Below are 18,939 nucleotides of genomic sequence, written 5' to 3' on the forward strand. Positions count from 1 at the left end.
TGCCCTGCGTGCTGGGGGCGCATGCGCTTACGTAAACCTCCACGGGAGGGCAGACGGCGAGGTCCGGCACCACAATGAGCCCCGGGAAATATCTATTGAATAAACGGCGCGACGCAATGTAGTGTTCACTCTTTCCACCTGGCGTGTGAAACGTGCTTGAGACGCTTCCACGTTCTTTCTCGTCTGTGATTCTCCCACCAACACTGTGCAGTGGGCAAGATAACGCTTCTCTTATAATGCTTCCTGCAAACCGGACGCGGTGCCCGGCACAGAAGCATCTAGTAAATAGGTGACCCGTTGAACAAAACCCGGGATATTTTTCAGACATTAGCTTAATTCCTCACAGCAACACTGTGGTGGATAGGTGCTATTATCCTCAGTTTACAGATGAGTAGACAAAGGCTGGAAGATTGAGTGACAGGTGGTTAGTGACAGAAGGGGATTGGAAACTGGGGTTATGCGGCTTCTGAGCGGTGGTGTGAGACTGGGTCAGAAAGAATCCAACTCTGACCTCACCCATGACTACACCCCCTTCCCCTGCTCCTCTCTCGGTTCCTGCCAGCCTCTTCTAAGGAGCCCAGGGGCCTCGCACGTGCACACGCACTACACACCTCGTAATGAGAGAGATCTAGGTGGAATCATGTCAGCAAATCTCCTTCAGTGAGTTTCTGCTAAGAAAAGAATCAAATGAACGGAGATCTCACTCTCAGGACATCCCTGGCAGCCTTGCTTTTGATGAGGAAAAATGGAAATAAGCTGCATATCTAACTAGAGGAGATGAGCTCAACGGATGATGGCAAATCTACTCAACGCCGTGGTCATCCAAGACGTGGAGGAGAGTTTCAGGCTGAGACATGAATAGAGCGCACACAGCCTCCAAAAGCCCGTAAACCCACACTGCAGGAATCTTTTGAAGACAAATCCACAAGGACAGGGACAGCAGAAAAGGAGGGCCTAGCAGCAGGCTCTCTGGAAGCTGGGAAGCAGGAAGACCAGTATTACTGGACTTAGCCCACTCCAGACAGCCAAATTCCTCCTGAAACTGGGGAAAGCTGAGAAGCAACCCTTATTCATGCAACAGAATCCTCGAAAGCTCAGGAACTGACAGCACCAGCTGCCGCTTGATCTGAGGGTGGAAGAAGGCGGAAATAAAGAGGACTATTGGAAGGTGTGTTTGAAGAACACTGAGATCTTTAGATCCCCTCCCTCTCTCCAGTCACTGGCTGATGCTCCTCTCTCATTCTGGCGAACATCGAGGGTTTACCTCTGCAAAGGGCTGGACACACCAGGGACAGCGGTGAATGTGGGTACTCTGCTGAAACAGGTGTAGACTGACTGAGAAAGCGGAGACTACCTCCAGTGCTTCCCCCCAGCTGAGCCCCAGAAACCTCGGGCCAGACCGCTACCCTCCAGGCAAGGGACTGAGGACCTTAGGGAATCTGCCCAGTCCAAGAAGGAAATCCTAAAGATGTTGACACTCCAGGAAGTTCCTAGACAAATGACCCACCAAGTTTAACTTTACAGTAAAGCTAAGCCAACAAATACCATCCGCAGACTTATTTCCCTCCTTTCTTTTAATCACGAGCAGCCAACCAAAGATGCCCAAGCATCTGAGGAAAGCCTCTTACAAATGGGGGTGGGGGAGCCAATGCATGAGATTCAGAGACTATGATGCGAGAAGAAAATAACTGTTGTAAGAAAACTGTCATTGATAGTTGAGAGGTACGAGAAGACACTGCATCCATGAAAAATGAACAGGAAGTTATAAAAAAAAAAAAAGAACACTCGGAAAACAAAAAATAACCCCTTAGAAATTAAAAACAGGATCGCAGAATTGAAAAGCTCAGTAGAAGGCCAGGAAGAGAAAGCTGAGGAAACCACACAGAAGGTAAAGCAAAAAAGCAGAACGTGAGAAGTAGGAGGGAAAAGGAAGTTAGAAGAGCAGGCTAGGGTTCTGAGTAATAGGGGCTCCGGAAAGAGAAGTGAGGAAACAGAGGGAAGGAAATCATCCAAAAGATGGTTCAATTTCCGAAAAATAAAGGCTATGTTTCCCGTATGAAAGGGTCCCCTGAGCACTGGCACAAGGGGTGAAATTAGACCCACATAGAGGAATACCGGTGTGAGATTTCAGAACTCTGGGGACAAAAATCTTAAAATCTTCCAGGAAGAACAAAACAGGTTACATACAAAGGCTCAAAACATGGACTGAGTCCACCCTGCTCATCGGTACCGTGCAGCTGGAGGCCGGCAAGTCTGCATGATGCTCAAGGGCAAGGATCTCCAACTTCGAATTCTTAGCCAAGCATCAGTCAACCATGGATAGAGTGCAGGATTTCAAACGTGACGCCTCCTAAGCAGTCTTTCTCAAGAACTCCTGGAGGATGGGCTCATCACGAACGCAGGGAACCAAGAAAGGCGAGGATGTGCCATGCAGGAAATGAGGAGCCGGCAAGCAGAGGGGTCAAGGGCATCCCTAGGGTGGTGATGAAGAGAGACCCCAGGATGACATGTGCACCAGGCCTGTGAGTGGCCAGTCCAGTTGGGAGAAGTGTGACTCCAAGGATGTACTGAGGGTTGTTGTCACCAAGATGCCAGCTGCCACTGTACTGCCTGTTTAAGAACAGAATCCCTAAGGAGCCCGGCCCAGAATCTTGGCTGAATTTGACAGGTCTTGATCACAGGCTCATGAGACCCTGTTCTCTCCTCCATGCCCTGCTGCCTGTCTCAGCTGAGGACACTGGTTCTCCCTCACAGCAGTGTCCGCCCCTCCTCTTGAGATCGGAGCACAGATACAGTGAGCTCAGAAGCAAGCAGACGGAAGAGCCCACAGCTCTGGCCATTTCCTGCTGAATGCCCATGCCATGGCCCTGCCAGCCATGCGGACAGGGGAGCCTCCCCAACCTTGCCCTCCGACTGCCCCAGAAGGGGCCATGTAATTGCTCGGGGAGGCTGAGGCCAGTCTGTGCCCCAGAGGCTCAGTTCAGTTTGCCCTCCTGGGGGTCGTCCTCTGGTCTGGCCATCAGCTGTTCAATATAGCGCTCGGGGAAACATCCTAGGTGGTGTTAATAAAACTCTAAAGGGAAGCAAGGCCGTTTCCAACCCACAAGTCAAGATGAGGTGACTCCGGGATGGTGGGGAGGAATCCCTGGAGAGGGCACCAGGAGGCCCCAGGGGACCAGGAATCTTCTCTTCATTAACCCAGGGGGCAGACACACGGGTGTCTTTTTATTATTATTTTAAAGGGCACACAAGTGTTTGATACACATTTCCGTTTATATGGAACATCTCACAATTAAGAAAAACAATGTAGGGCGCTGGCCTGGTGGCATAGTGATTAAGTTTGCGTGCTTCACTTCAGTGGCCCAGGTTTCGCGAGTTCGGATCCTGGGTGGGGACAGACACACAGCTTATCAAGCCATGCTGTGGTGGCGCCCCATGTGGAAGAACTAGAATGGCTCACAACAAGATATACAATTATGAACTGGGGCTTTGGGGAGAAAAAAAAAAGAGGAAGATTGGCCACAGATGTTAGCTCAGGGCCAATCTTCCTCACCAAAACAAAAACAAAAACAAAAACAAAAAACAATGTAGACAAATGTTTGTTAATGTAGAAAGAGGTTTCTGATTTATTGTAAGACCATTTACAAATAGCAAAAACATTTACAGCATGAAGACATTCTTGTAAAGGCACGTGTGCACATGCTTAGAGTAAGGCAGGGAAAAGCTCAGGAAGGTGGCGGCAGTGCTTTGCTCTGGGTGATGGGAGAGTGGGTGACTTCATTTTTTCTTTTTTGTCTGTATTTTCCGATTTTACCATAAATATGAATTACTCATGTAATAAAGTAAACACATGAAATATAAGGAGGTACGGTACTTGAGTCACATTGGAATTCAGAGCCGAATGACAGGATAGGTAGGAGTGCAGGCCCTGGACTGCCTGGGTGTGAATCTTGACTCCATCACCGATCAGCTGTGTGACCTCAGGGATGTCCCTTCACCTCTCTGAGCACAGGAGGTGGGCTCAATCCTCTGGGGATTGGGGGGGTTGTTTTCCATGCCTCCTCCTCGGATGGACTGAGGCCAGGGGCTGGGTTTGCTTGTGTTGTATCCTCTGGGGTCCAGCCCAGAGCTGGGCACCCCGAGGTGCTCATTATATGTGTTTCTTGAGGTTGCCATGTGCCAAACGCCCAAGAGAGGCTCCTGTGCTCAGTGCTGTGGAGTTCAGAGGTCACTGCTGTCTTAGAGTTGGGGTGGCAGAGTTGGGGTTCTGGAAGAGCTTCCTGGGGTGATGCTGGAGAGCAGTCCGACTTGGACACATGGAGATGCCCAGGGTGGAGGTGAAGGGTCTGCAGGCAGGGGGGAAGTCTGTGCAAAGGCGTGGGGTGGGAAAGGGTAGGGCAGTTGGGCCCTGATCCCAGCCAGGCAGGGCCTCGAGTAGCAGGGAAAAGGCTCAGGCTGGATCCTGAGGCAGTGAGAGCCGTGGAGGGTCCCCAGCAGAGGAGGGGCATGGAGGGGACAAGAGGGGAGCTGGGGGCCAGCTAGGGGCTGTGGCTGCTGCCCAGGCTCAGGTGGGGTCAGTGGTGCTAGAGAGAAGGGAGGCACAAGTAATGGGCGGCTCCCAGCCCGACAGGATGGGGCGTCCACATCTGTATCCAGACCTGCAGTGCCAACCCCCAGGCAGCAGCCGGCCCGTCTGACTCGCAGGGTCTCGTCTGTGAAAAGGGCGTGAACTGCACGAGGGCAGGGCCTTGTGAGTTTGTTTGCAGCCCCCCCCTTTGGCCCAGGCATGCGGCAGATTCTTAGGGACAGACATCTCTGCCTCCCGGAGGGCCTAGGGCCAGTACAGCAGAGTTGGAGGCAGAGGGAAGCCACACGGCCTCCTCCCCACAGGTCTTCCGGGGGAGGAGAGTTTGCCACATTGCAAAGCCACGGGCACCTCCTTCCAGGAAGAGGATGAGGGCTGGCGGCTGGGGGAGGGGGGGTGCCGGGGGATGGGGTGCCGGGGGATGGGGTGCCGGGGGATGGGGCGCATCCAGATGGACTCCGTTAGAACAGCAGCCACAGTGCCTGGGGCCACCATACTCTGAGGGACCCAGGAAAATGTCTTAATTATTTTTAAATATCACAAGAAAAAGATGAACAGAATCCAACCTGGATCATACCTGTCTTTATACCAGTGCAGTCGAAGGAGGAAGGGGCCCACCATGACCAAGATGCCAGGGCCTAGGAAAGTCAGATTGTGGCCCCCGAGGCCGCTGTGCCAGGGGGAGAGGTAGCCGCAGTTCACCTTGGGCCCTGGAGGACCGGTTTGGGCAATGTGGCTCCTGTGGGCTGAGGGGCCCTGCCATGCCAAGTTAGCCCACCGTGGCGGGGACAGGCCCTGGGCTGCAGAAATAAAGCTGAGCAAGATGAGGAAGTGAGGTGGCCATGGCCTGGAGCTGGGCACGCGGGTCCCATCAGGGTGGCCCTGGCAAACTGGAGGCCACCAGGCTGTGATGACCGCAGCCTCCACTCACTGAGCGCCAAGCGTCTGCGAGGCGCCCTGCCTGCGTTACCGCGTGGCATCCTCCTCCTCCTCATCCCCACGAGGCTGTGCCCATTTTACAGATGAGGAGATGGAGGCGGAGAGAACCAGCCTCAACAAAGCGGCTGAGCCAGGACTAAGAGTGCAGCGCTGCCTCCGCGTCCTGGGCAACGGCTGAAGGAACTGGGGTGCTCCTCCCGAGATGGGGGGTCAGGGCTATTGTGTGGGAGGATGCTCACGGCTTTGCTGTCTGCCGTAATTGCCATCCCCGAGGAGGGTCTCTGGTGCCCATTTTACACATGGGAAAAGTGACGCTCGGAAGAGAAGCGACCTTCCTGCCGACAGTCTGCCCCGCGCGCGGCGGTCACCGTGGGAAAGAGCGCGGCGCGGGGGGGCAGAGGCGCGTCCCGCTGGCTGGGCGGCGGGGACCAGCGAGCTCCGGCTCCGGCGGCCCCGGGCTTCCAGCCAAGCGGGGAGGGGCCGGGGGCGGTGCCGGGGCGAGGCCCGGGGCGGGGCGGGGCAGGCCAGGGACCGCGGCCACCATTCCCGGCCGCGCAGTGCCTTTCCCCGGACGGGTTCTCGTCGCTGGTGAGTGGGGACGGGGAGCCGAGGGGGCGGCGGCAAGGGGGCCCCGCGCAGGTGCGACCCCCGACAGCGCCCGCTCGCCGGCGCGGGGCCCGAGGGGAAACTGAGGCAGGCGGGAACTGGTAGGCGGGAGCCGCGGGGAGGGGACCCTCCCCCGGGGGCAGCCCTGGGGCTCGGCTACCGGGTCAGCTGGCGGGGCGGTGGGTGGCCCGGGCCCTGGCTTCCGCGGTCGGGGTCCTGTGCCGCCTGATTCCGGCCGGAGAGGGGGAGACCCGAGGGGAACTTGCGCCACCCCGCCCACCCCGCCCCGCCCTCGCTCGCAGGGTCGCTCGTGCCCCGCGGGTGGCCGGACACCCCTCTCCCGCTCATTCCGCAGATGAATAAACCGTGGCCGGGGAGCGCGGGAGGGGTTGAGCCGGGTACCATGGGGGTCACAAAATGCCTGGGAGACCTCGGGCTCCTGATCCACTTGAGACCCCTCATGTCTACGGGAGGAAACCCAGGCCTAATCGCGGAGGTTATTTACCCAGATAGTTAGGGTCCGGCCAGGCCTTAGAACCGGGTGCCTAGATTCCCAGTCCAGTGCTCAGGTGCTGTGCGCAGAGCATCCTCTAGGACGTGCCTCCCCTGCCCCTCCTGCAAAGGAGCTCGGAGCCCCTCGGGTGGGAGGGGCGTGGGGCTTCCACCTGCAAACACACTGCTGAGTGCTTGAGTCGCCTCGCAGATGCCGGTGGCCTGGCCTGAGCTGGGTGCCTCTCTGGGTCACCTGCTAGGGCACAATGGTAGCTGGTACCAGCCAGGTGCCCTTGGCTTGACAGCCGGAGGGACAAGTGACTGAGGTTGTCATGGACTAAGCCAAAAGGGTCCAAAAGGGTCATGGGCAAGGAGAGGAAGGCAGAGGAGGCTGTGTCCACGAAGCACGCGCCCAGGGTGCTGGCACACAGCAGACATGGACCAGAAGGATGAGCCACCGGGCTGTGGGCTGAGAGCCCCCGGTGCCTCTGTGGGGTGGAGCGGGGAGCCCCGCAGGGCAGCGGGAGCAGGTGTCCATTCTCGGCAAGCAACAGCGCTGGCCCACTGGCCGTGAGACAAGCTGAGGAGCACGGGAGGGAGGCAGCAAGCTTCTGTGTGGAGAAGGGATACAGGGTGTCTTCTTCTCAGTCTCCGGAGGGCTGCTCGGCACCCCAGAGGGAGGCTCAGAGGGAACCCTGCATCCCCAAGGGAGCCCTTGGAACTGGGGGAAACTGAGGCTCACCCGGGAAGCTTTGTCCAGGGTCCCAGAGCCACAGCGGTGGAGCCAGGCTTTGAACCAGTGTGGTCTGTTTCGAAAGCGTTGCTTCCTTCCCCATGGCCCGGAGCCCACTTTCTCTGCCTGGGGTGTGTGTGTGTGTGTGTGTGTGTGTACACATTTGTGCCAGGCCATGACTGAACCATATCCGGCTGATGTGCCAGAAACCGTTGCCGGTGGGTCACTCAGGGGTGGGGCCAGGAGTCTGGGCTCAGAAGGTGGGAACCCACTTTTTACTGCGTACACTTCTGCTTTTCCATTATTTTATTTTTACTTCTGTGTTTCTTTTATTTGTGTTTTCTTTTGCTTCATTCTGATTGTGCAAGCAATGCCTGAAGATGCTCTCTGTGTTTAAAAAGGTAGTCCTCCGTAAAGCAAATTCCCCCTTGTCATCCCCAGCCCCGCCCTCTACCAGACCTCCCCAGTCACCAGGGGGATGTGGATCCTTCCAGACCGTTGTCTGTTCCATTGCATACTTTCATCATGAAAAAGATTCAAAAGTTTATAATGAGGAAGATTACCTGTGAGTCATGAAAAAAAAAAACAAAAAACAGGAGCCTTAAAACAAGTCCCTAGGACAGTGATGGCTGCGGGAGAGAGGGGACCTGGAGGGCTGGCTACAGCCGGAGAGGGAGGGGGCGAGAGAGATGGCAAAACTCTTCATTCTGTTTCTGGGCAGCAGTTTCCGTCACCTTCTATAGGGTGGTCTCAGAGAACAGGATCCCCCAGAGAGCCACTGGCTCAGCCCCACTTCACAGATGGGGACACGGAGACAGGGGAGGTGAGACCCTAGTGGCAGGAGTGAAGCATCTCAAGGATGGGAGATCCTGGGTCCCATCCTGGGGGCCAGGAGGGTTGAGATCCTCTAACTGCCTCCAGTGGGCTGAGCTGGGGTCTGTTACCCTGTGGGGGCTGGGACATTGGCTCTGGGGCTGGAAAGAGTGAGGCTGTTGGCCCTGACAGAACCTTCTGGCCCTGGGCAGAGGGTGGAATGCTGAGGTGGGGTGGGAGCAGCCTGTGGGCCTGAGCCCGCCCTCAGCCCTGAAGGCCTCTGGGGATGAGACAGGAGGCTGAGAGGGGGAGGCCATCGTGAATGGCTGTGTGGCCCAGAGCTGAGGCCCCCAGACTCCCAGCTGAGGAGTGGGGATGTTGTGGGTTTCAGAGTCACACAGACGTGGGAAGTCCTGTGACTCCTTGTGCCTCAGTTTCCTCATCTGGACAGTGGGAATAGTAATGAGTCCACTGTGGAGGCTGAGGGGGCCGTGTGGCTCGGGGGCCTGAGAAGGGAAGCAGCTGGTCCCCTCCCCTGCGGCCGCTGTGAAGAATAAGTGAAGTAATGACCGTCAGGAGGAGGCCGGCCTGGCCTCCAGCACACGCTCCACCAAGAACCACCCCCACTGCTCATTCCCCAGAAGCCTAGAACCTTCTGCTGACCCCAGGTCCTGAGCCTCTGTTCTGGAGGTGCTCCCCTGTGAGAGGCCCAGGCCACGTGGGGGTGCCTCCTGAGAGACAGTTTCACCCCTGAGGGTCCAGAGGCCGCCTGCCTGACGCCGGCTCAGCCTTGGGTCTGCGCATGGGGCTGCTCTTCCCCCAGAGAAAAGGGGGTGAGTGGCCCCGAACACTGATACTCGCAGCCCCTCACTCACCTGGTCCTCTCTTGGGTCTCCCCACGACCCCATGAAGCAGGCAGGGCAGGTTATACCCACCTGACATAAGGGAAACTGAGGCCCAGGGAGGAGCTTTGCCTGGCGTCCCCAAACAGATTGGAGACAAGCCAAGGTCTAGGTTCTGAGTCCCTTTCTGACGGAGATAGAAGTAAAGGGCAGATGGGTGGCCTTGCCCTTCTGCCTGAGTCCCGAGCCCCTTCCCGCCCTGGGGGCTCCTTGGCCCTCCTTGGCCCTCCCTGGGGCCCCATCTCAGAGGGAATCTCTCTCAGCCCTGCCTGGGCCAGCTGCCCAGCCCAGCCCAGCCCAGCCCAGCCCGGCGTGACTCAGCTTGGTGGGTCCCCCAGTCGGATGATTCAGAGCCAGGCAGTCCCCAAGAGGCCCCAGGAAGCTGCCTGCCAGGCGCTCTCCACGTGGGCATCTGGCCTCCCTGTTTCCTGGCCCTCGGGCTGGGCAGACCCTCCAATTCCGCAGGCCCCGTGGAGTGTAAGCACAGCCAGGCCCGTGAAGGGGCAGCGTGGGGCGGGGGCAGGAGCTCGGGGCTCCACTGACGCCTTGTGGGGAGCCGCCACCTCCTTGTGGGCCTCGCTTTGTTCTGCACAGTGGGGGCCTTGGATGGTGGGCTGCAGGGCCCGGTCAGCTGGCACAGTGGGCGAGTCCTGTGTGGGGACTTCCTGGCCACCAGCTGGGTGCTGTGGCAGGTGACACGAGCGCCCTGCCCACAGCCTTTGGGAAGAAGTATGGACACGCTTCAGTGTGGGTAAACCTGGGACACACGATGCTCAGAGAAAGAAGCCAGACCCAGAAGGCCATGCATGGTATGATTCTGTTCACAGGAAACGTCCAGAAAAGGTAAATCATAGGGACAGAACGTGGACTGGGGGCTAGCAGGGGGAGGGAGGAATGAGGAGGCAGTGCTAATGGGTACGACGGTTCTTTCAGGAGATGGACATGTTTTAGAACTTGATGCGGATGGTGGTGGCACGACGTTGGGGCGCACTGAGCGCCCCTGGATTGTGTACTTCGAATGGTGAATTTTACGTCGTACAGATTTCACCTCAATTAAAGAAACAGAAAACAACTAGACAGGAGCTGCTGAGGGTCTTGGGCGGGGGTGATATGGTGGAAGTGGTGGCTGCGAGGGGCCTGGGGTGGAGCGGGGTCTGGGCCTGGTGTCAGGGACGGATGCGGTGACACATATTGCACGTAAGTAGGGACTGTGCAACTTACTGTCCAAGCCAGGATGCTTCTTTCCTAACACTTTATTTTGAGCTAATTTTAGACTTACGGAAAAGTTACAAAAGTGGTCCAGAGTTTCCGCAGTCCCTTCACCTGGCTTCCCTTTAACCCTGTGCTGGCAACCGCGGACCCCGCTCCAGCCCCTTCAGGCTTCCCAGTGGTGTGTTCGCTCGGCCCCTGACTCCATCTGGGGCCCTCATTGTGTTCTGTGTTATTTCTCCTTAGTCTCCTGCGGTCGGTGACATTTTCTCTGTCTTTCCTGGTCTTTCCTGACCTTGACACTTTTGGAGAGCACTAGAGTACTGTCAGGTGTCTTGTAGGATGTTCCTCCATCTGGCACCGTCTGAGGTTTTCTCGTCGTTACACTGGGGATTTGCCTTTTGGGCAAGAAGAGCATAGCAGGCTGTCCACTCTGTGCTCCTGTCAGGGGTTCATGATGCCCACGTGTCTGATGCTGGTGGCGTTAACCTTGATGTCCTGTGAAAGGGACACTTCTGAGAGTGGAGGGGCGCCATTAGTTTAGGACAAAGTGGGCATAAAGTGGGACTGTCCTGGAAAAAGGCACATATGGTCACCCTGAGGAGACCTGAGGTCCTGCCAGTTCAGTGCCTGACCCCCCGGCCCTGGGCCTCAGTTTCCCTATCTGTATGTGAGGGTCAGTATGGTGTGAAGGCCTCTCACCTGCCCAGCCCTTGTCACGTTCCAGGGTGGGCCTAACGCATTGAACACAGCTCACTAAGATTGCCTAAATACTGTCCCCTTGCTGTGGAGTCAACATGTTATGTCCCCATTGCGTAGGTGAGAAAGAGGACTGAGCTGGCCTGGGCTTGCTCAAGGTGACACAGTGATGAACCCGGCTGGTGGCCAGGTCCCAAGGCTCTGGGGCCAGAGCTCCACACCTACCTGACAGCAGCACGGGGCCAGTGCTCTCCCAGCCCCGGGGGAGGTGGCCCTTCATATTGTGACCGTCACCCCCAGCCCAGGAACAGTTACGTGCACCCTGGAAGCCAGAGGGCTGGGCAGGAGCAAGGGGGAGGGAGAGACAGCCTGGGCCCGTGTCACATGCCCAGCCCTCGGCAGCGTTCATCATCACAGTTCATCCTTGCAGAGACCTTGGGGGTGGGTAACTGTCCCCATTCAACAGGCGAGGAGACAGGCCCAGGGAGGGGGGGATCACAGTCCCTAAATGGCAGAGCTGGAGTCTGCGGGATGCCTGAGACTCTGTTCCATTTAAAATTATGTTCATTCTAGACATTTTGGAAAACAATAATGCTGTAATGAACAGAGCATCATAAATCCCGCTGCCGCATGCGGGCCTCTGAATCCCCAGCTACCCGCTTGCAAGGGGCCCTGGGCGAACGCCCGCCTGCTCTGTGCCTCGGCTCGTCATGGCAGGTGGGATGCGATGGTGGTGTTCCCTCGACGATGTTCAGGTTCAGGCTCTGCCTGCGCCGGGCCTACAGCTGTTCCCCAGGCAATGTTCGGTTTACCATTAGGACGGCTGCTAACATCTTCGTGAATTTGTTACAGTTGTTAAAGTGCATATCTGTTATCTCTTTTTCTTTAAAATTGGGATCATTCTGTAGTCAATTTTATATTCAGCTTTCTTCACTTAACATTGTGTTGACAACACTTTTCACATTATCAGAGTCCTCAGAAGCTGGATTTGGGGGCTGCCCAGCCTTTAATTGTCCCCAGCTGTTGGGCACTGAGGTTGCTTCTGCATTTCATGGAGCTTTGAGGAGCCCCAGGCCCGTGGCAGCCCCTCCCCCGGGCGGCCTTCGACCTTTGCTTGAGGCCCTGGTGGCTCCCACAGCCGCCAGAGGGAGCACAGCCTCTTCCTTGCGTCTGCGCCCCCAGCCACCTCCCCTCCAGCCCACAGCCACACTCACCTGCCTTGTCATTCTCTCCACCCTGACTGCTTTCCCCTCCTGTCCCTGTGGAGAAAGTGCTCACTGTCCTTGCAGCACCGTCTTCTCCCTGATTCTGGGTCAGGGGGCCCTTTCTCAGGGCTGTGTCCCTCTCGGGGCCTCTCCCGCTCCGCCCACCTGGGGTCCCCCGCCCCCACCCCAGCAGGCCATGCTGCAGGTTTGCTGAACTGAATCACTTGTGTGGTATCTTATCTCGGCAGAGGACACCCCAGATTCTCCACCTAGGATCCGAGCATGTCAGAGGGAGCTCAGCCCCCTCGTTTTATGATGGTGAAACTGAGGCCCGGTCAGGGGTGCTGACAGGCTTAGGGTCCTACAGCAGGTCTGGGCAGAGCTGGTCCCAGATGTCCAGCCTAGGATCCGCCTTGCCCTCTCTCTGGACTCTGAGCCCCAATGAGCAACTCAGCTTTCTGGGAGCCTCGCCTTCTGGGCGCCCGGTGGGTCTCAGGGCAGATCTTGGGGCTGCTGGGCAGGGCACATGGCCGACGAGCATGACGGGGAACCTGATGACTGGGTCCCCAGCCCTGGGAGTGGTATCACCCAGGCCTGAGACTGGGGCTTTCCTTGCCCCGAGCCCTGCCAGCCCCTCAGGGCTGCTGAAGGGGCCTCACTAGCCTTGAACTCTTGCTGACTCCTGTCCCTTCCCACCTACCACCTCAGCGGCCCTGAACATCAGGGTGGGAGCAGCTTTTTGACCCGGGCAAAGCCTGACTCCAGAGTGCTGTGTGATCCCAGGCAGGCTGCTCTCCCTCTCTGGCACAGAGAGATTTTAGAGTAGGCCTGTGGGCCACTGGGCTGGGCCTAGGCAGGCAATGTTAATATCCCATTCTACAGAGGGGGAAACTGAGGCAGGCCCAGAGAGTTGAAGTGATTTTCCTGAAGTCACAGTGAGTCAGTGGGGAGCCGGGGTTTAAGCCAAGCTCTGTCTGATACCAGTTGTTGAATGAATGAATGAATGATGAACGAATGAATGGGAAGTACTAGAACATAAAGTGCAGGGTGTGGGCGCAGGCCTCGCAGAGCCTCCGGCTGGTCGTCAGCCTGGGGAGGAGGGGCTTGGAGGAGGAGACCCAAACTGGCCTTGAATGAGGGGGCAGAGAGAAGGGGTCACTTGCCAGGAGACCCACGGTCAAAGGTGAGAGGGCACAGGACCCTGGCAGCTGGGGGAGGAGCTCAGGTGGAGCCGACTGTGGGGACGGGGTCACCTGAGAGGCTCCTGCCAGCTCGGGCAGCCTCCTGGGGGGGTAGGGGGCAGGGGTTTGGGTGGAATTGTGTCCACTGGACCCTTGGGCTGCAATGGCGGGGCCGCTGATGTGAACCCAGCCCCCCTGCCTTGTGCATCTTTGCAGCACCTCAATTGATTGACGGATCAGTGAGTGATGAGGCTGGCAACAGACCCTCCCCAGGACGTGCAGTGACGCTGAAGGAGAGGATAGACTTGACCCTGGGTCTGCGCACAGTAGGGCCCCAGGAAATGCTCAGGGAGGCCTCCCCCCAGCTCTGGAGCACCCCCACCTCTCATTCCAGCCCTGTCTTCTCTTTCAGAACTTCTTGGAACAGCAGCCGCAGCAGCGATGGTCCTGCCCTGGGTGCCCGCTGTGGCCTTCACGCTGGCGCCCAGCCTGGGGGGCTTCCTGAGCTCCCGCTATGCCCTAGGAGAGGGCCTCCGCTGGTATGCCAGCCTGCAGAAGCCCTGGTGGCACCCGCCCCACTGGACGCTGGGCCCCATCTGGGGCACGCTGTACTCGGCCATGGGGTATGTGAGTCTGGGCAGGGCAGGGCCACCCTCCCCCTTCTCCGGGGGGCGCGGCCTGAGGACAGAGCTTCTCCTCCAGAGTTTTAACTCCTTGGGCAGCGCCCACGGCTTCCCGGCCTCGTTTGGCAAGTGAGGGTGGAGGAAGCTGTGGGACCTGCTGGCTGCACAACTCAGCTTCTTCCTCTGGGGCCTCCTGGGGGTGGGGGTGGAGGGGGGGCCGGCCAGATGGCTTAACCCCGCCCTGGCATCCTGGCTGTTTTCACAACTCCAGGGTGAGGCTGGCTCAGTGTGCAAAGTTCAGACGTGGGCAGCATGGATGCTTCCAAGATCAATAGCGGTGACAACAACTGCAATAATAGTAGCTACCATTTGCTGAGCACCCGCCCAGGGCCAGGCGTTGTCTCGGTTAATCTTCACGACCCTCCATGTGACAAGGGACCTCCCACGGACACAGGGCTGCCTGCCGAGTAGGGCCGCTGCCAGAGTCCCTGAGCCAGTCCCGGGAATTGCCGTGCAAGAAAGGTGGTACCACACGGGGAGGGCACCCTCTGGTGGCGCCACTGGGAACAGCTCCCACCCCCCTGGAATGTTCCCGGTCTGCTGGTTCTGCGCCCGCACGGTGCAGGGTGGGCCGCAGGTGCCAGGCACCCAGGGGGCAGGCAGCAGAGGCCAGGCCGGGGGCCCCAGGGTCCTGATGGGAACCAGACAGTCCTCCAAACCCGAGTGTGGCCCGGGCCCCGCCCCCTGCCAGCCCCAGTCAGGCCCCCAGCGCTTCCTGTGTCCTGCTTTCTCCCCCTGGCTGAGACCCTGAGAAAGCAGAGGTGCGACCACAGCCTCTCTTGCTGGAACCCCGAGGAGGCTTCCTGCGGCCCCGAGGAAGTCAGACCCCCACAGAGTAAAGAGCCTGGATCCGGCCCTGGCCCCCTGGGTTCCAATCCTGACTTTACCTACTAGGAGATCTTAGCCAGTCGCTGCGCCTCTCTGTGCCTCAGTTTCCTCACCTGTGAAATGGAGGTGATGCTGCTGCCCACCTCAGTGTTACCATGAGCATGAAATGAGTCAATGCATGGAAAGAGCTAGAGCAGGGCCTGGCATGTCAGTGCTGGAGGGTGTCAGCTATTATTACTGATGGTGTTATTGTTGCCCTTGTGGTCCTAAGAGCCCCCATGACCAGGCCGCATCTTCTTCTGCGGCCTCACCTCCCTGCAGTCACACAGGCTGACTCAGGGTCCCACACCTGCCTCTAAGTTTTGGCATATCTTTGTTTCTGCCCCCTGGCAAACTCCTACTCATCTTCTAAGGCCCAGCCCAAATGTCCCGTCCTCTTTGCAGTGCCCCTGGCTGGGTTAGCATCCTCCTCTTCACTCAGTCCCCCCTTCACAGCACTGATGATGATAATAATGGAAAATAGTTATGGAGTGTCCCATGTGCCAGGCACCGGCTTAAGCACTGCTGATGTGTTAGCTCGAATCCCCAGAGAGACCCTGTGAGAAATGAAGGCCCAGAGAAGTCAAGCAACTTCCCTGAGGTCACATGGTAGTCCATGGCAGGGCATGCTTGAGCCATCACTGTGTTGTCCCAGAGGTAAGCGTGGCTCCCTGCCCTTCAGGGAGGCTCCTGGCCTCTTCCTCACTGATGCCCTGACCCGTGGCCTTTGTTTCAGGTACGGCTCCTACATGATCTGGAAAGAGCTGGGGGGCTTCTCAGAGGAGGCCCTGGTTCCCCTGGGCCTCTACATTGGGCAGCTGGCTCTGAACTGGGCATGGCCACCTATCTTCTTTGGCGCCCGACAAATGGGTTGGGTAAGTGGCCTTGGCCTCTCTCCCTGGTCCCTGGAGACGGCCCGTGGAGGGGTGGCCTTCCCTTGGGGACATGGGGCATCACATCCTACACGGGTCAGGGTCTAAGGGTAGGGGCGAGGGAGGCACACAGCTCACGTCAGTGTGTCTTCAGGGGCTCTTGGGGGACCTGTGCCCCCTGGGCGCCCCCCACAGCGGTTTCCCTCCAGTGAAGGCAGCCGTGTGGGCTCTGAGTGAGGCTGGATGGGGTCACCGGCTTGGGTTTAGGGGCCCCTGTAGAGGCAGACCCACATGACACCTGGTGTGCGCTCCCACCCACGGCATGGGTCAGGCAGCGTGATGCTCCCATTTTACAGGGAGGAAACTGAGGCCAAGAGCAGGGGAGGGGCTCGGCTGGGTCACTTAGGGGCAGATGGAGGGCAGCTGGGACACACCCCCATGGGCGCACTGAGCCCCAGGCCTCCGTGTCTCCACAGGCCCTGGTGGACCTCCTGCTGACGGGGGGCATGGCAGCAGCCACGGCCGTGGCCTGGCAGGACGTGAGCCCGCCAGCTGCCCGCCTGCTCTACCCCTACCTGGTCTGGCTGGCTTTTGCGGCCACGCTCAACTACCGCGTGTGGCGGGACAACCAGGGCCAGCGCAGTAGCCGACGGCTCGCGGAATGAAGGTGTCCTGCCCTCTGAGGACTGCGGCCACCGCCAGTCAGGCATTGTCAGTGGTGGTGGCCTTCATGCTTTCATGGCCACCAGGTCGGCTGGTCTGTCTGGGTCTCAGCCCAGGGGAACACCTGTGGCTGCAGCAGGGGTCCAGGCTGAGCCCAGCCGGGGAACGGCGTCCTCTGCTTTCTGCACTGCTCCGAGCTCGCTCTCGAACGTGGGATCTTATAAGCCAAATAAAGTTTCTAACCTCTTGGCAGTGGCCTTTTTACTTGGGTGGGACTCCTGGGTGTGGGGAGGGTATGGGTCTCATCCTACTGCTGGATCTGTCTGGGCTGCGTCATCCAGACGAGGCTGGGCCCACCAGGGCTTCCCTACCCCTCGGGACTCTCCCAAGACCCCGCAGGAGGGGAGGTGGCCAGCCCAGGGTGGAGCAGGGGGAAACTGGTGAGCGAGCGAGGAGCGGCCAGGCTTGACCCGGAGCCTACGCGGCTGTGCTGCTGCCCGGCCGGCACAGACCAGGCTGGGGCCCAGGCTGCAGCTGAGCGAGGAGGGCCTGCCCACGCCCACGCCTCCAGGAAGCTTAGCCCAGGCTGCTCAAGGGCACGGGCCCACAGTCTGACTGGGCCAACATGCCTGGCTCTGCCCGGGCCCCAGGCAGGGCCCGCAGCTGGCCGAGGGCAGGATGGTGCTGCGCCCAGAGCTGGGGACACAGACTGACCTGCCAGCACTCACACCAGCCTCACCCTGCCGGGCCAGCCCCACAAACACCCAGTCGGTGGGAGGGGATGTCAGAGGCAATAGGGCCCGCGCCCCCACCCAGGAGACAGCAGCTCCTCCCTGGTCTGGGCCCATCCAGATTTGGAGGTGTCACCCCCAGCTTTGAATTAAGTGACTTACAACCTCTCCAGACGGCTGTTTGGAGGAAGTGAGGCTGGCAGAGGTCTTGCATGAGGCTCTGGCTGGAGTGACAACCGCCTCTCCTGCTGTTAGCCCCCCATCCTGGGCCGCGCTCTGCAGCGCAGCCTCCTGGGACCAGGGCTGGTCCAACCCACTGGCTTTCTCGTTGCCTGTTTATTTTGTTTTTGGTCGTTGAATAAGTTAATTTGAATTAGCAAAATTTTCACATTTAGGGATCTCACAGCTTTCCGGCAGGCCGTGAATTTGCTGCCTCTCTCTGTTGCCGAACACAAACACAGGTTGGCGTACCTGCCACACGGGAGGGCCTCAAACTGGAAATGCCAGGCCTGGGGCAAGGAAAAGCAGCCAGATGAGGAGGTGGGAATTAGAACTCAGGTCACCTCCTGGGAGGGAAAAGGTAGGGGTTTTTATCTGGAGTTTTCGGTAGGGGCAGGGGGCACGTGCCGGGGTTTTAGGTAGGGGTGGGGGCTGTGTGGCCCTGCGGGTTGGTGCCTTCCCACCAGCCTGCGTTTGGCCTTGAAGACTGAATTGCTTTTCCCTTGACTGTCTGGACTTTTCCGGCTAGTTTGCATCTTTAGCCCGCTTTTGGCCTTGTGAGGCTGAATCTTGACATCCGGACCTTGACCTCCTGGGATGACGCTCACTCCCATACTAAGGAGGGACAGAACGACCCGCTTAGTTTTAAACAACAGTTGATTATGCTGAGCGTGCACAGCGGCAGTTAGAAAGCTGTGCCAAGGTTTTGCTCTGTAGAACATTTTTTAACCCTTAGTTCTCGGCTTCGTCCCCTCTCAGTCGGCCTCCTTTGTCCTCCTGTCCTCACATTCGGAGGTGACCCAACGTTACAGAGCTCAGGGAGAAGATGAGCAAAGACGGCTGACTGTGACCTTCAGAGAGAAGGGGCGGCTCTCTCAGGGCCTGTCACCTCCCCTGCCTGCACTCAGCACGCTGGAATTTGATGCCTGATGGAATTTAGGCTCTGCAGGAATCTAGCAGCTTCACAGCAGCCGTGAGCACTTAGCTGAGCCCCCGGCCAGCTCCTCGCGGTTCTGAGGCTCATCAGAGCAGAGGAGTCAGATGGGGGACTCCGCGCATCCTTTTTATCAACTTATTTCTAAAGTTCTCCAAGACGGTCGGGTGCCTTGAAGTGATGCAGGCAGACACCGTACGGGGCGCTTAGGTGTACCCGAGGAGTCTTTTCAGTGGTGCCTGCAGGCTATTGTTTGTCCGTCCCATACACCATGGGTTTGGTTGTGTCCAGCAGTCTCCCACATACATCCTGCAACATGCATGGCCACAAGAATGCATGGGCAAGAGGAGGCATTTTGCTGTTTCGTTTTCTGGCTTCCTTGCGATGCTTTCCCCTGTTCTTCATAACAGGACGGGCTTCTCTCCTTTTCTAAGCTGTCACCATCCACCAGGGACCTTAGGGTTCTGACAGTTTCTACCTTGGTTTAGGAAAATCCACACCTCACAGATTTATCGAGTCCTCCTGGTCTGCACTCTCGCCTGGGGCTGCCTCACGCGGTGGAGGTCGTCTTAAATCCATGCACTTACCTCCCTCTCCGGCCGACTG

General features: G+C 58.2%; 1 protein-coding gene across 4 annotated transcripts; it reads left to right on the top strand.

Moving 5' to 3' along the window:
- The first annotated feature begins 6,018 nt into the window (after positions 1 to 6,018).
- Positions 6,019 to 16,698, top strand: TSPO (translocator protein). 4 transcript variants are annotated; one of them, XM_070600387.1, is made up of 5 exons: positions 6,046 to 6,112; positions 9,787 to 9,913; positions 13,777 to 13,987; positions 15,651 to 15,789; positions 16,263 to 16,698. In XM_070600387.1, the coding sequence occupies exons 3-5, from the start codon at positions 13,806 to 13,808 to the stop codon at positions 16,449 to 16,451; spliced, it is 510 nt and encodes a 169-aa protein (XP_070456488.1). In that variant the 5' UTR covers positions 6,046 to 6,112; positions 9,787 to 9,913; positions 13,777 to 13,805; the 3' UTR covers positions 16,452 to 16,698. The 4 variants fall into 4 exon arrangements, with proteins under 4 accessions (XP_070456487.1, XP_070456488.1, XP_070456489.1 ...); XM_070600388.1 differs by lacking the exon at positions 6,046 to 6,112 and adding an exon at positions 9,415 to 9,547; XM_070600386.1 differs by lacking the exon at positions 9,787 to 9,913 and having other exon boundaries at positions 6,019 to 6,112.
- Positions 16,699 to 18,939: the final 2,241 nt, after the last annotated feature.

This window comes from Equus przewalskii, chromosome 29 (assembly GCF_037783145.1).
Source record: "Equus przewalskii isolate Varuska chromosome 29, EquPr2, whole genome shotgun sequence".
NCBI classification, from domain to species: Eukaryota; Metazoa; Chordata; class Mammalia; order Perissodactyla; family Equidae; genus Equus; species Equus przewalskii.